The sequence below is a fragment of the Lygodium microphyllum genome, chromosome 24, assembly GCF_053477565.2.
Source record: "Lygodium microphyllum isolate KBCC chromosome 24, Lygodium_microphyllum_v1.1.10, whole genome shotgun sequence".
In the NCBI taxonomy this organism is placed as follows: Eukaryota; Viridiplantae; Streptophyta; class Polypodiopsida; order Schizaeales; family Lygodiaceae; genus Lygodium; species Lygodium microphyllum.
In genome coordinates, this window is record NC_141158.1 from 38,486,930 (window position 1) to 38,503,068 (window position 16,139).

The 16,139-nt window shown below is 38.9% G+C and overlaps 1 protein-coding gene across 9 annotated transcripts; it reads left to right on the forward strand.

Annotated features, from left to right (window-relative positions):
* The first annotated feature begins 4,645 nt into the window (after positions 1-4,645).
* Positions 4,646-7,729, forward strand: LOC148014991 (uncharacterized). Of its 9 annotated transcripts, none has more exons than XM_087665700.1 (3): positions 4,646-4,734; positions 4,836-5,210; positions 5,954-7,039. In XM_087665700.1, the coding sequence occupies exon 3, from the start codon at positions 6,012-6,014 to the stop codon at positions 6,852-6,854; it is 843 nt and encodes a 280-aa protein (XP_087521826.1). In that variant the 5' UTR covers positions 4,646-4,734; positions 4,836-5,210; positions 5,954-6,011; the 3' UTR covers positions 6,855-7,039. The 9 variants fall into 9 exon arrangements, with proteins under 9 accessions (XP_087521826.1, XP_087521827.1, XP_087521829.1 ...); XM_087665701.1 differs by having other exon boundaries at positions 4,697-4,711; XM_087665703.1 differs by lacking the exon at positions 4,646-4,734 and adding an exon at positions 7,284-7,729 and having other exon boundaries at positions 4,757-5,210; positions 5,954-6,768.
* Positions 7,730-16,139: the final 8,410 nt, after the last annotated feature.

The window sequence follows — 16,139 nt, forward strand, 5'->3', positions numbered from 1 at the left end:
AACAACTGACATGAAAATATGGTGGTACTCTCTTTCCAAAAAAGCAATAGACAAAAAGTTTCCTTTCGAAAACCAAATGTATTAAGGGGCATCCTTTCTTCTTGTTGAGTTCTTTGCAAAAACAAAAATTCACAAGCTTTCTTTTGCATTTTGGACAATGTTACACAACCAATACATGCATGATGCCTTTGAAGGGGGCGAGATCCAAATGTGTTTTCTTGTTATGATCACTCTTTCAATACAAGCTAAATCACAAAACCCATATATAGAGGGTTTCTCACCTCTCCAAAATTGTGCGTCTATACATCACTCTATTCCCATATCCTAACTAAGAGAGTTCTTTGCCTGTGCATGGAATTTGTGTGGGTGAGTCTTGGGCTCTTAACCTTTTCCTTAGCGAAGGACTTTTTGATGTGACTTTATTGACATTTATTAGTTATGAGCTTATAGGCTTAAAATATATTAAGCTTGGTTATGGGTTTACAGAAAGTGATCAAGAGAAAATAGGAGTTGTCTTTTTGAAAAATATTTTTGAAATATTTTAAAGGTTTTTTTTTGTTTTCCTCTACCTATCCTTCAATCCTATTTTATTCTAATCAAATAATCATAATCAAACAACCAAACCAACAAATCAATACCATCTCAATCTAGCCTTTCTTAAGCTAGTTATGAACATTTTAGAGTGCCCATGTCATCGACAAGCCTCCTATTCCATCAAATGGTAAGAGCATAAGGACCTCAATGGTTGGCTTCATTTTAGTTTCAGTCATGGAACCAAAAAGTTGGGCTTTTTGCTCAACCTTAGGACTTAGACGTTGGAACTCTTATTGTTTCAAGAGCTTTGGCCATATTGGCTAAGTTATCTCTCATCTAGTTTCCTACACTCCTTCTCTATCCAAACAAGAACTCATCATTGATCTACCAAGAAAGCAAATGCATGATTAGATGTGAGACATTACGAGCTAAGCTCCTCACCTATCACATTGTATTCCTTGTCATGCTGCTTGATGGGGCTCCACGATCGAAGTGATGCCTCTTGATTCAATCTACTACTCCATGGCTTCATGCTCAATCCACAAATGCTCCATGTGGTTGTAGATAAAAAGAAGAAGAAGAAGATGGCAAAAGAGTTGGAGAAGAGCCTCTTCCAATGGTCTCTAATTCTCCCTCACATTCATAGATATGCACACACATGCATGCATGGAAACACACACACACACACACTCTCTCTCTCTCTCTCAAGATGCAATAGATGATAAAATGGAAACAAGAGAAGAGAGCTCTCAAAGTTGGCACATGCTAGAATGAGCTTCTTTATTCACTTTTTTGGTTTTTAGACATAAAGCCTTGAGTTTGGGGTTTTTATACACAGGGTTTTGAGTTTAGGCTTTCCTACAAAAGTTAGGCACCCTATCCCTTTCTTGGGCTCTTAACCAATCCTTTATGATATATACATACATTTGAAGTTTAACTTGGATTCTCCTCTGATTGAAAATGTGACATGACCGGCATGAAAGTGGGCTTCACTCTAAAGTAATATAGTTACAAGATAATATTGTCTTGGAAAAATTACAAACATGTCAAAAGTATAGTCTTGATGTAGATCAAAACATGTGTCCTTGGAATTGACTTTTGGCACATCACACTTCTTTTCTTCCTTTGCTTGTCCTTCATAAATGAGGTTAACATTTATCTTGAAAGCCTAGTGACGCTAAGTTTCCATTAAGAGAGGGTGCATTTGTGATTGTTAAACCACCTAAGATCATGGTGTCCATAATAGAATATGCTAATCTAATGGATTTTGATGCATTTAGGAGTAGTCCTTGATGCTTAGGAATGTTACGATAGGATGATCCATGTTCTCTAGGCTCAAATCTAAAAAAGTTACCGATCTCCTCTCATAGTCTCTAGCATAAGAAGAAGAAGATAAGTATCTAGGGGAAACATTACATCAATACCAAGAGAGACAAAGGGTTAAGATTGCAATGGCATTTGATTTTAATGTTTATCAAGAGCCAAGACTTAGACAAGTTTTGCTCATCAACACAATGCAAACAATCATTAAGAAAGAGGTAAACATAGCAAGGAAATGGGTTGATCAATAGGATATAAAAGCCTTTAATTAAGCATGTAAAGTCCAAGGGAATAAAAGAACATGCCTTAGAATGAAGTTTAGAGAATTGTGGAAGAGGTAGCCAAAGTGGTGATATGATGCCCTAGAGGTAGATGATCATGCATTGTTTACTTTTTGCTCTCAGTTCCATATGAGCAAGCTAACATGCTTTAGTGTCCATATCCCAAAGTGCACAACAAAGACTATGATTCCTAGGTTCATAGGAGGTATAATTTCTCAAAAAGTCCTAATGTGCAAGCTATGGCATGTGAAAAGATCTATCTCTTCCAACCAAGAGAACTTAAACCATCTTTCAATAGCTTTATCTAGAAATTTGGCAACTACCTAAACCCACCATTACATCCTACAACTATCTTCAATTGCTTTTGTAAAGTTGTTGTAGTAGCTTCCCATTCCATATGAAGATTGTTTGCCACCACTACTCTTTGAGGTGCATGTTGGGATTGATCCTGTTGCAATGGCATGATTCCATCTTAGAGCATTACTCCTAGAGTAATATTGTATTGCTCTATTGGAAGATATGGTTGGCAATCAATTCACTTGCTATATATACCCTTTTTATATGTAGTCCTCTATCAAAATGAGGCAACTAGTGAAGGAGTACCCACTTAGTGAGAAGGGATGTGTCATGAACTTTGCAACAACTTCCTAAATCATGGAAATAAAAAGATCCAATATGGTACCTTTTGATGATTATTGCTAAGGGACCGACACTCATCTAGGAGGGTAGTAAATATTAACTACAAAATGTGAGTGACAAAGCCAAATCAAGTCAAGGACAAAGTGCTTGAGTTAATTTTTAAAACAGGATTAGTTTTTGGGCTTCATCACATTATTTTAGGCACTTGTAAAGAGAAGACAATATTCTTTTATAACACTTGGCGAGAGCTGAGCTCACTCCCTTGCAAATTGTAATATTTCCCTATGATGGATTAGGTCCTAGACAAGGTCCAATTAACCTAAGGTGGAAGCATTGATCAAGTGAAGGACCTAATCACATGAGCCATAAAAGTAGGTAAGGTGCCCAACTTTTGGTGGAAGCCCTAGCTAAGTAGGTGAGTTCATAACACCCTCAAAGCTAGTCTTGTGTTTTTTGCTTTCTTGGATAGGGAGAAAGAACACATGGTTGATTTAGAGTTCGATGATGATATAACTCAATGAGAGATAGTTAGATTTGAGGTAGTTGACACTCTTGAATCGATAAGAGTTCAAAGTCCTATTGTTGAACATAGAGGTGAACATTGTGGTAGGTTATGGTTTGGGAAAATGAGTTTCTATCAATTTTCTCCTCTCCTCGTTTTCTTTCATCTCATTCACCACTTTGTGATAGGTTATGGTGTGGGAAAATGAGTTTTTGTTACCATAGCTTGTAGCTGTCTCCTCTTTCTTACACTCTTGAGCATTTTATCAATCTTGATGAACTAGGAGGTATCAGAGCAACACTCAGAGCTTGAGGCAAGAGTATGAAAGCATATGTGGATCTAAAGAGAGCTTCAAAGCTATGTGAAAGCCATAGTTGGATAAAAAATACATCAAAGCCCTATTCTAGGCTTGACTACACTCAACAAGGTAATGGTTTTATCTCATTGTTCTTCCTTCTTGTTGCTTTGTGTTTCTTTCTAACCTTGGGCATAGAAGGAGGAGAGCATAGGGTAGATAGAAGCTAAAAGTAGCAATGACATTGTAAAATACAATAGGACTAAGACTACGATTGGAGCTATTGAAAGAATAAGGGTGATCTCAATCAGTTTTGGTTATGGAGGTCGAAGACCCTACAATGAGAGAGAGAGAGAGAGAGAGAGAGAGAGAGAGAGAGAGAGAGAGAGAGAGAGAGAGTGTGTGTGTGTGTGTGTGTGTGAGTCCTCGATACTTATTGGTAAAGAAAGAGAGGCTCACAAGCATGCTATATCGAATAAAAATTTTGGAGCATCATCTATTGACTAGAGAGAATTAAAAACCCCATTATGCCCACATGACTATGGTGTATTGAATCTCAATCTCTCTCTCTCTCTCTCTCGCTCTCTCTCTCTCTCTCTCTCTCTCTCTCTCTCTCTCTCTCTCTCTTAAGTGTAGAGTATGTAATTTGGGGGTGGGGGAGGACATTTTTGGGGCATATTTAAAGAGAAAGAAGAGCAATTTTTTCTTAGAAGTCTTGCAAAACATGTACAACTACCATGGAGGATCGGTTGTTGCAAATACAAGTTTGGTGGCGACCTCGAAAGTTGCACCATGATCTAAGTTTGGGGTCCATTATTATCATTTTTCTTAGAGAACTACTTGTAGTTAACATGTTTTCTTTTTGAATTAGTGCATGCTTTAATTTATGGATTTAAATTAGGACTAAAGCTATACTTTTCAAAAATTATTTTGTCATATTATTATATTATTATGACACTATAATTTTATGTTAGTATATTTTATGATTGATGTGCTCTTTTTTTGAAATTGCAAATAGATTTAAATGTGGTACAAGGGATATGGGATGCAAGGATCGAACACACACACACCCCAAGAACTCAACCCACACTTGATCGACTATGCCACACCCGATTGGCATCATGGATGCGTTCTTCAGAGGCAGGCTTAGGATATGATTTTGCGTATGACTTATTTTAAAGGAAAAAATCTGCGTTTTTATCGTAGCTGTTCTCTCTCTTTTTCTCACGTTGTTTTCCTGACTTTTGCCTTTTAATTTCATCAGAGAAACAAATATCAGCGTATAACAAAGAAGGTCCTGCGAGAGAGGAGATCGAAGGCATCCATTCTATCCTGCGCAAGGAAGGGCGAAGAACGAAGGCACCACCCGGATGATCACCGCCGTCTATGCTCTGTGGTTAGTCTTCTCTTCTCTACTGTGCCCCTGATTACTTCGGTTTTCTCGTTTTTGTATGTGTTTAGAGAGCAAGAACGAGATCTCTAACTTTAGGGCAAACGGCATGGATTTTCTGTCGATTGAGGTTATGCTGTTGGTAAAAACAATGGTGAGTTGGAAGCCATGCCAATCGACTGGATTCCGAGAACGGAAAGACGATAAAGATTATGGTGTATCAAGCCTTGGGCCAGCGATTACAAATTGGTGAGTTGTTAGTGAATTTTGGTGAAAGAGGACAAATGGGCCCTTAGCCATGGAAGATATACCCTGTTAGCAGATGAGTGCATTTACCATTGTTCATATTTCATAGGTTTTAGAGGCATGGGTAGACGTGCACGCACATGTGTGTGCACGTTGAAGAAACAGGTCTCCTGTATAGTAATTCAAGACAGTTTTTGGGCCATCGGGCATCTGATTCATTGGCGAAACAATCATAAACCATGCTTAAATAAGTGGTGCAGATGAAACAAGAGCATATTCATGGACGATAGCAAGGGAGGGGAATTTGAATTGTATGGGCTGCAGGGAGCTTGACTTAGTGTATTATGGGCTGCAGGGAGCTTGACTTAGTGTATTATGACCAAGTAAGCAAGGGAAGAAATCAAAGAAATGTGATGCTTTTAAAGGGACCACCACTAAAGATTTCCTTCTAAACGAACAAGTCTTGTCAACATTTATCTCTGTCATGAGTTCTGTACTTGGGGATCTGTAATACCTTTCTTGTAGACTTTAGCTATGTATTTAGAGTAATAGCAAGTGATCACACTTCTAGTGTTGGCCTGTTAGCTGGAAAATCAGGTTGTTAGAAAAGTGTATGCATTACATGGCTATCCACTTATCTGTACTTCCTTTTTGGTTAGCTGTCTCTTGAATGTGCACGTAAGTGGTTTCTGTTTGAAGGCTTCTGGGCCTGATTGCAATCTTTGTTTATTTATGGTGGTCTGCAGGATTCCTTCTAGCTTGAGTGCAAAGACACTTTTATTACTCTTTATTATTCTATAAAAAATGGACTGCAACAAAGATTTTGCAGAAAGATGTATGGATATAGGAAACAAAGCTTTGAAAGAGGGGGATAAATGTAGGGCATACAGGTTCTTTTCAAAGGCTGAAAGGCTGAATCCAAATCTACCTTTGGCAGATATACTGTCATCGTTGTCAAGGGAATTGGAAGAACAAGGAAGTCATGAAAAAGTCCTGGGAGAGCAGCCTGAAAAAGATATCGGAGGAAACAAGGCAAGCAGTTCAGGGAATGGAGCTAGCCATAGCAGCAATGATTATACGGCAAAGCCTTCTAGTTTCAGTTCTGATCAGGTGGAGATCATCAACTGTATCAAGAAGAGCAAAGATTACTACCAAATTCTTGGTGTAGAGAAGCATTGTTCATCAGAGGACATCAAGAAAGCTTACAGAAAATTGTCTTTAAAGGTTCACCCAGACAAAAATCAGGCGCCTGGGGCAGAAGAGGCCTTTAAGACTGTCACAAAGGCATTTGCTTGCCTGAATGATCCAGCATTAAGGAAGAGGTACGATCATTATGGTCCTGATGAAACTCGTGAAGTAGCTCGTGAGTATGCTTTCAGGCGGCATAACAGTGGAGTTTTCTTTGATGAGATGTTTGATGCTGATGAAATTTTTAATGCATTTTTCAATGGCACTCCTCTACATGCAAGCAATGGATTTCCACGTGGACATTTTGTGCGAACTTACAGGACAGCTGGAGGTCAAGCTGGGAGGCTACACACTCAAGAAGTGAACATTGGAGGTTTGCTTAATTTGATCCAGTTGCTCCCTCTTCTGATATTGTTTTTGTACAGCCTTTCTGCTCTTTTTAGCCTGTTTTCACTTTAGAGGAGGTCTATTTTTCACCTTGATATTACACAGGGCATCAGATGTCCTTTGTGTAGTTTCATGTGAGAGATGTAGGAACACCTGTGACACAAAAGTCACATGAACTGAACTTTTTAAGGTTACCCCTGCAAAACAGGATGGGTTTCGATTATCACATGCTTATTGAATAAGATATTATTGTGGTCCCCTAGTCCAACATGTGCATATTTGCCTTCTTGTTTTGATATTCTTTAAATGCATTATTGTTTTATAGTGGGTTCTTTGTAAGCATTTGAGTGGTGAACACAATGATGCCACAACAATGAATTAGTGCATTCATCAATATGCAACATCTTGCATTAGTGTGGGAATAATCTTGAGTGCAATGAGTTGAGCATTTTCAAAACTTTTATCTTGGAAATGCTAATTAGATTTGGGGTCTTTTGGTAGGTCGAAGGGTGCGTATTGCACTCCTCTTTCATATGGCATAGGGTCACCATGTCCACATTCTCAACTCTCGAGTAAAAGCCGCATGGGCTTGAGGTTAGGACATAATGTTTGGAGAACAACGCACATAGCAAACAAAATGTTCCTAGTGTTCGAAGAGGTTGTGAAGGGAAGGGTTCTAGAGTACCCTCTTGAAATACATTGTAATAATTATGGGTTAGCCAATCTCTAAGAAGGGGAATGGTTCTTTCCATGGTAACTAGAGACACCATCTAGGCCACCACTTCGGAGATTGTTGCACTATTCGAAATGTGTTTCCAAAGCTTGTGATGACCAAGTCAAAATTTTGCCATGACTAGTTTGTGTAGGTAAATAAGAATGATATTGCAAAGAAGGTTATGTTGGGAACACATGAAAGGCCTCACAAAGGGACTTTGTAATGGGCTAGAAAGCTAGTCCATATTATTGTTTATGGGAAAATTAGAAAAAATGTTGTTTGTAACATATTTAGCTTGTGAAAGGTGTTGCTAATAAAGCGATGGTGTTTAAAGTATGAGTGTTTCCAACTTGCATGTTGGAAGTTCGTATATATTATGAGATGATCAATAGGTGACATTTGTAGGACACTTCATTGGGAGATTTGTAGGATGTTAGAGTGCAACAAATGTAGAAGCTTATGATTGGATTGAAAGAAAATAAACATGGAGAAAAAAGGGAGAGAGAAAAGAGATAGTAGAATGCATAAATTTGCAGTGGATGAGCATTGAAATGAAGAAGGTAGATATGTACATAGGCTATTGAAGTTATATCAACTAGATTGGTTGTTGAAGATATCTCCACTAAACAATCTCTCACACACTTGTTGAAAGAACAAGTGAAAAGGATCGAGAATGGATTGGGGCATAAATAGACCATGAAAAAGAATAAAATATAGCAGTTTTATTGATTGATTAGCTTCAAATTTTGATTAGTAGTGCCATAAATGAAGCTAATAAGTTGCTTATTGATATGTGACATTGCTTGGGGTCAGTTTGTATTGCTCACATTGCTTGGTGTGAACCATACCATCTAGATTGTTGAAAACTATTCGACTTGCACAAGAAAATGTATAACTATGCTAGAGAGTACTAATTGTACAACACTATTATCATCAATGCTCGTCAAGGAGATGACAATCTCTAACACCCCCTCTTAGATTCTAGACGTGATGTAAGGCTAAGGGATTTGAAGTGGTGTCGAAGGATGGCCCAAGGAAGAGCCTATGTAAACAAACTTGTCAAGTTGTCGTCTGTCTTGCAATATATCATATCAATAGTCTCATTCAAGATCTTCTCTTGAGTGAAATGGTACTGTATCTCAATATGCTTTGACCTAGCACAGAATGCAAAATTCTATGTTAAAGCAATGCAACTTTCATTGTCACAATGAAGTATATCGTTGAGCCAAGAAATGCATTACATGTAGGTATCACAAACATGCCATGATCCACACCCCATGCGAATGCACTCTTAATAGGACATCCTCAAGCTAACCATGCGAATCCACCCTTGCCATGTCATTGCTTGCAACATTCTAGAAGTTCTTTAGCTGCCCTCCAACACCTATAAAAGGAGGGGCTCACCGTAGAGCTCCTCAGTTTTGCCAATGCTAGTTTTGGGAGCTCAAAGAGTCGAGATCTCCAAGTAAGAAACTTGGAGTTCCAATTCTAATTCTTGTGTAGTCATTGTATCTAGTCTTGTCTTGTCTTCCCTTATATTCTTGTTGTCTTGTTAACTTGTAATCTTATAGCATGAGATCTTGTCTAGTATTGTCTTGTATCTTGTTCATCCTTGTCGAGGGAGATCTTGTAATTCTAATATCTTGTATCCATACCTACGGTCTTGGGTTGTGGGATCCTTCATATCCTATCGAGTCCTATTGTCTATACCTACGGTCTCGTGTTGTGGGATTTTCCGTATCTTGTTAAGGTATTATTATACATTGTGCCCTTATGTGGGATTATCTTGTAATCAAAATTCTTGTAACAAATCTTGCATCTAGTATAGTCTCTTGAGCACAGTCTAATGCTCTCATAACAATTTGGCAAGACCAATAGCTTTATTGAGCACCATGGAGACGACCCTTGAAAGAACGTGTCCTCCCTTCAAAACCTCCAACAAATTCAAGACTTGAATGAAGGATACATGTAACTTCAAATAGAACGCCTTATACATCTAGACCTTGTGCTTGAAGAGATGCAAGACTAGATCTGAGACTTGCAGAACAACAGAGGAAGTGATTAGATGATCTGCGTGTTTATTAACCCCCAACAAGAGAACCCAAGATCAGTATGTTGGAGAAGTTTAATGGTGACCGTTTGGAGTTTAGGGGGTTTTTGCAACAAGTAAAAGCTCTATATCCGCGTATAATTGGATAGATATCCAAATAATGCTTCCAAGGTGGGATTCATTGGGAGTTTGCTTTGTGATTAAGCTTTATCATCGTTCATCCTAATCTTGGAAAAGAATATGCCAGTACTTCATAACTATGAAGCATTTCTTTGTGAGCTCACCTCTACATTTAGAGATGTAGACACTGGTCGAGTAGCATAAACAAAACTTTGGAAGCTACGACAAGGTAATACCCTACCTATGCTTATGCATCTGAATTTAGGCAATTAAGATGTGACCTCATTTGGCATGAGGAGTATTTTATTAGCCAATTCAAATGGTGTCATGAGGACATGTATTTTTGAAACCTCACTTAGCATGTAGATTAATTTTTAATCACATGGTTAAGTAAATGTTGCACATGTGAGGTGTAACTGGGATTAGAGTAAATTTACGAGGTGGGACTCGAGGAAATCACGGAATGTCAAAGGCAAAAGTTGCTATAAGTTATGTTGCACAAGTACTTGGTGGTATCTGGTGCCAGTTGTTGGCCTAGGTCATTCATTTGGCCATTAGTGTTCGTTGGTGACACTAGAGAAGTGGCGTTTAATGGTACCTAATGACAATCTGATGGTCAAAGATGGCGTAGAGACACTCAGGAATGGAAGATGTCTAACCAATTTAATTATTAGACAGTCAGATAATTTTTATGGACACTGAAATAATTATTAGATTAATTTTCAAAATTCGAAGAGTAAAAATTAATATTTAATTATGGATAATGCTGAAAAAATCAGTTGGGAAGGCTACAACTTGTCAAAAATGCCTATGCAAGACTGAAAAACGTCTTTAGAGGCTGGAGAGAAACATTTTTAGTGTATTCAGCCTACAAGAGAGAGGGAGGAGAGGCAGTTGGTCTGATTTGCAACAATTGGAGGACATTTTGAGGCAGCCAAGGGCTGCTGGAGAACAATCAATAGTAGGTGAGAGCATCTACAAGCTCTTGACATAGGGTAGCAACAGTAAATGACTGATTTTCTTCAGTTCTTTGCATCTACAAGCTGTTGAGATAGGGCAACATTAGTAAATGACAGATTTTCTTCAGTTCTTCACAAAGAAACTCTGCATTTTCTCTCTCTACAGCTTTCTCTCTCACCTCCCAGCCATTTCACAGCCTTGCTTCGAAGATCTCAGCATTTAGATCCTTGGAGGTTGAGAAATCGCAAATTTATTTGCTGTAAACTCTAATTTACAGCAGAAAGTAGGGTTTAGCACTAGCCTCGAGAAGTGTGCCAGAAATTGGAAGCTCCAAGACTTGGATTTTTCAGGACCGAGGGTGAATTTAAGCTAAATTCAGGTGGAGGACAAGCTAGCCATTGAATTTGGGGCATTTCCATCGTTTATGAAGTGGGTGAAGTCCAATAAAGTGCCCAAGAATAAAGGGGCAAAATAGATTGAAGACTTGTTGGTCACTTTGGACAATAAGGGGAGTTTGGATTGCGAAGGGGATTGGGAGAATTCCATTGTAAATTTACTTTTTCTTCAATAAAGCTAAAGAAATACCAAAAGGGGTGCCAATTTCGGGGGCCAATCGGGTGTGCATTGTCCAAGCTCAGTAGGTAAATTTGTATTTTCAAATTTCCATTTATTGTTTGCTGCTGTAATGAAGTTGTAATCAAGGATTTACCACCCATCCACAAAAGGAAGGCAGGTTACATGGTTCCATTGCCGGGATACCATCAAATCCTTTGAATTGGTGAGCCCATGGTACTTGATTGCAAGTTGGGACTATTGCATTATTGCTGAAATTGTTCTCAGTAGTGAATTACAGCAAGCATCTCTTCACATGGTGGTACAAGATCAAGTGGAGAGGATGCATCACTCCTTGGTCCATCACGTGGTGAAAGGTGCAATGACTGATGTTGGGCATGGTTCTCAACATGGACAACATGCTGAAAATGTGGGAAATGACCCAAATGTTGGCACTTCAATGCATAAAGAGGCTGATGACCAACAAGGGCTTGAAGAATTTGATGATAGCTTCAAGGATTGAGTGCATACAATAGCAAACCTTTTTGCTGAATTGGCAAAGGATCCCTAGTTTAGTCAATTCTTGAATGCCCCAAAGAAGGACATCAAAGGCAAAGAGAAGAAGACACCTTCTACAGCTTCGTGATAGCCACAAGAATTGAAGGAAATGCCTAAGCCTTCTTTAGAAGAGCCCAAAATGCCTGATGAGCACAAACAATTGGTATTGGTGGGGCAACAAGTGCAAATGCATGGCCAACTTGGTAGTACCAATCCATGGGAACATGGGCATCAAGGCAATTATGCACATGCAAGCATGGGACAATAATGATACTTTGGTGGTGGTACCATTTTTCATGCTATGGTTGGACAGGCACCACATATGGGAATGTACGACACAAATCCCTATAATATGCAACAATCAATGTATGGCTCATAACACCCAATGTATTCGGGTAATGCAAATGGAATGCCTAACCCCATGTAAGGCATCATAGGCATGATGCTTGGGGAACAAAGTCGGGCATATGGATAAGTATCAACACCCCCAAGGACTGTTGGAGCACAAGGATTTGGTGCTGATCATGTAGGTGCTTCAGATAGTGCTGGTTTTTATGCAAATACAGCCAATGCACCCTTTTTGCAGTAGCCCATTTATGATAACTTGACTCCCATAGGTTTGTCGAAGGACTATGATGAAGGTGGCAAAAGCGTGAAGTTTGAGCCTTTTAGTGGTACACAAGATAGACTGAAAGTACTTATTTTTATTTATCAATTTGATGCAGCCTATTCTGGAGGCAACTTCACAAAGGCATTTAAGCTATGCAAGGCATCCACATTTTTGAAGGGAAATGCATTGTAGTGGTGGTCTAGGCTTCTTATTCAAGGGAAGTCACCTACCACTTGGGTCCAGTTCAAGCAAATGTTTGCTTCAAATTGGTTGACAAGTACATTTGAAGTAGACATTATGATAGCTTGGAATTAGTTGATCCAAAGATTGCAAGAACTTGGATCAGTACTATAAGAGGTTTTAGGATGCATTGTTGCTAGTTACTTCTTATCGCATAGTACCCCTCCATGAGCAGGCGGAGAAGTATATTTGTGGTTTGCCAAAGGGTATTCAAGATTTTTGCATTAAGTCCACTGTTTCCAGCATGTCTCGGCTTATAGAAACTGCTACTACAGCCAACACATGGCTGCGTGGAAAAGATGCAGGATTCCACGATGATGCGAAGTCACATGTCAAAGAGGCAAGGGCTGAGAAAAAGGGTAAATCTAAAAATAAAGTTGAAAATTAGGGAAGATTTAAAAATAGGGCTGGAAAGAGGAATAGATCGTAGAGAAAGAGTGGGAAAAGTGATGCACGATATAAGGAGCTGATGGATACAAATAAATGCTATATTTGTGAACATGAAGGGCATATGGCATATAACTATCCTAATAAACAACAAATTGAAAATGATGATAATGAGGGAAAGAAAGGCAAAACCACTGTTGATTTAATACTTGATATATTGTTTTGGAATGCATTGTTGCTAGTTACTTCTTATCGCAAAGTATCCCTCCACGAGCAGGTAGAGAAGTATATTTGTGGTTTGCCAAAGAGTATTCAGGATTCTTGCATTAAGTCCACTATTTCCAGGATGTCTCAGCTTATAGAAACTACTACTACTGCCAACACATTGCTGCGTGGAAAGGATGCAGGATTCCACGATGATGATGCCAAGTCACATGTCAAAGAGGCAAAAGACTAAGAAAAAGGGTAAATCTAAAAATAAAGCTGAAAATCAGAGAAGATTTGAAAATAGGACTGGAAAGAGGAACAGATCGTAGAGAAAGAGTGGGAAAAGTGATGCACGACATAAGGAACTGATGGATGCAAATAAATGCTATATTTGTGAACATGAAGAGCATATGGCATGCAACTGTCCTAATAAACAACAAGCTGAAAAGGATGATAATAAGGGAAAGAAAGGCAAAACCACTGTTGATTTAGTACTTGATGTATTGTTTTGGGATGCATTGTTGCTAGTTACTTCTTATCGCAGAGTACCCCTCCATGAGCAGGTGGAGAAGTATATTTGTGGTTTGCCAAAGGGTATGCAAGATTTTTGCATTAAGTCCACTATTCCCAGTATGTCTCAGCTTATAGAAAGTGCTACTACAACCGACACATTGATGTGTGGAAAGGATGCAGGATTCCATGATGATGATGCCAAGTCGCATGCCAAAGAGGCAAAAGACTGAGAAAAAAGATAAATCTAAAGATAAAGCTGAAAATCAGGAAAGATCTGAAAATAGGGCTAGAAAGAGGAACAAATCACAAAGAAAGAGTGGGAAAAGTGATGCACGACATAAGGAGCTGATGGATGCAAATAAATGTTATATTTGTGAACATGAAGGGCATATGGCATGCGACTGTCCTAATAAACAGCAAGCTGAAAAGGATGATAATAAGGGAAAGAATGGCAAAACCACTGTTGATTTAGTACTTGATGCATTGTTTTGGGATGCATTGTTGCTAGTTACTTCTTATCGCAGAGTATTCCTCCATGAGCAGGTGGAGAAGTATATTTGTGGTTTGCCAAAGGGTATTCAGGGTTTTTGCATTAAGTCCACTATTTTCAGTGTGTCTCAACTTATAGAAACTGCTACTATAGCTGACACATTGCTGTGTGGAAAGGATGTAGGATTCCACGATGATGATGCCAAGTCGCATGTCAAAGAGGAAAAGATTGAGAAAAACGGTAAATCTAAAAATAAAGCTGAAAATCAGGGAAGATTTGAAAATAGGGCTGGAAAGAGGAACAGATCGCAAAGAAAGAGTGGGAAAAGTGATGTACGACATAAGGAACTGATGGATGTAAATAAATGCTATATTTGTGAACATGAAGGGCATATGGCATGCAACTGTCCCAATAAACAACAAGTTGAAAAGGATGATAATAAGGGAAAGAAAGGCAAAACCAGTGTTGATTTAGTGCTTGATGTATTGTTTTGGGATGCATTGTTGCTAGTTACTTCTTATCGCAGAGTACCCCTCCATGAGCAGGTGGGGAAGTATATTTGTGGTTTGCCAAAGGGTATTCAGGATTTTTGCATTGAGTCCACTATTTCCAGTGTGTCTCAGCTTATAGAAACCGCTACTACAGTCGACACATTGCTGCGTGGAAAGGATGCAGGATTCCACGATGATGATGCCAAGTCACATGTCAAAGAGGCAAAAGACTGAGAAAAAGGGTAAATCTAAAAATAAAGCTAAAAATCAGGGAAGATTTGAAAATAGGGCTAGAAAGAGGAACATATCTTAGAGAGAGTTTGAAAAGTGATGCACGACGTAAGGAGCTGATGGCTACAAATAAATGCTATATTTGTAAATAAGAAGGGCATATGGCACGCAACTGTACTAATAAATAGCCACGGGGGGTTCACTCGTAGTAAAGAAGGCATGTCACCTGCATGCAAGGACTTCTAAAAAAACACCTATTTATGAAGCTTGTAAGACTAATATATCCCCCTATTTAAGCTTATAAGATATATACATATATGACTTTTTATGTATCCCCTTTCTTAACTGTAAGTCTTCATAGAACATATACTAACTTTCTTTTTAAAATTTAGAATTATCCTAAGGAATTAAAAGTATCAAAATGGTCATATCAAAAAGTGTTTTATGTAGTGGCACTTGGATACCATCGAAGTATGTGTCACAATGTTTTTGCGTGCCTGTGCCCCCTTACCACATGAGGAGAGAGAGTAGGGGAATCAAACCCCTTTATACTTAAAGTGACTACACCAAGCGGACACCAAGTTCTCTTTGGAAGAAGGGGAGTTGAATCTCTCTACCAAAACCATGGAAGAGTGCCAACTCCCCCCCCCCCCCCCCCCCCCCCCCCCCCCCCAACACTATGATTAATTCAATAACCCTACTATGTGAGGGTTTAGGGTTTTAACCTTATCAAGGTCTCTTATATGCTATGGAGAAACCAATCTATGGAGAGAGGTGATCAAATGCACCCCCCTTCTTTTTTCCCTCTATCCCCTCCTTAAATTTAAGTTTAATATAGGAAATTAAGAGGGGCCTACGTGTAATGTATACGCTTAAGTGTCCCCTTCCAAAAACCCCCCTCCCTTACACTCACGTGATACCATACAACAGCTATAGTGAACCCCCCAGATAAACAACAAGTTGAAAAGGATGATAATAAGGGAAAGAAAGGCAAAACCACTGTTGATTAAGTGCTTGATGTAGTGGTAGATAAGCCTAATCAAGATAGTACTGAACTTTGCAAGACTTGGGGTAAAATCAGAGATCAATATGCATTGATTTTTCTTGATCTAGGGACACAATAAAATTTCATCTCTCTTGATATGGGAGCCCGTTGAGGCATCAGAGAGGATGAGATGGAACCCATCGGTGAGATTGGTATGGTGATATGCAAGGGACATGGAGAGTTGATCA

What these genes read in the sequence shown, in the direction of transcription:
- LOC148014991 (XM_087665700.1), top strand. Translation starts at nt 6,012, where the DNA reads ATGGACTGCAACAAAGATTTTGCAGAAAGATGTATGGATATAGGAAAC.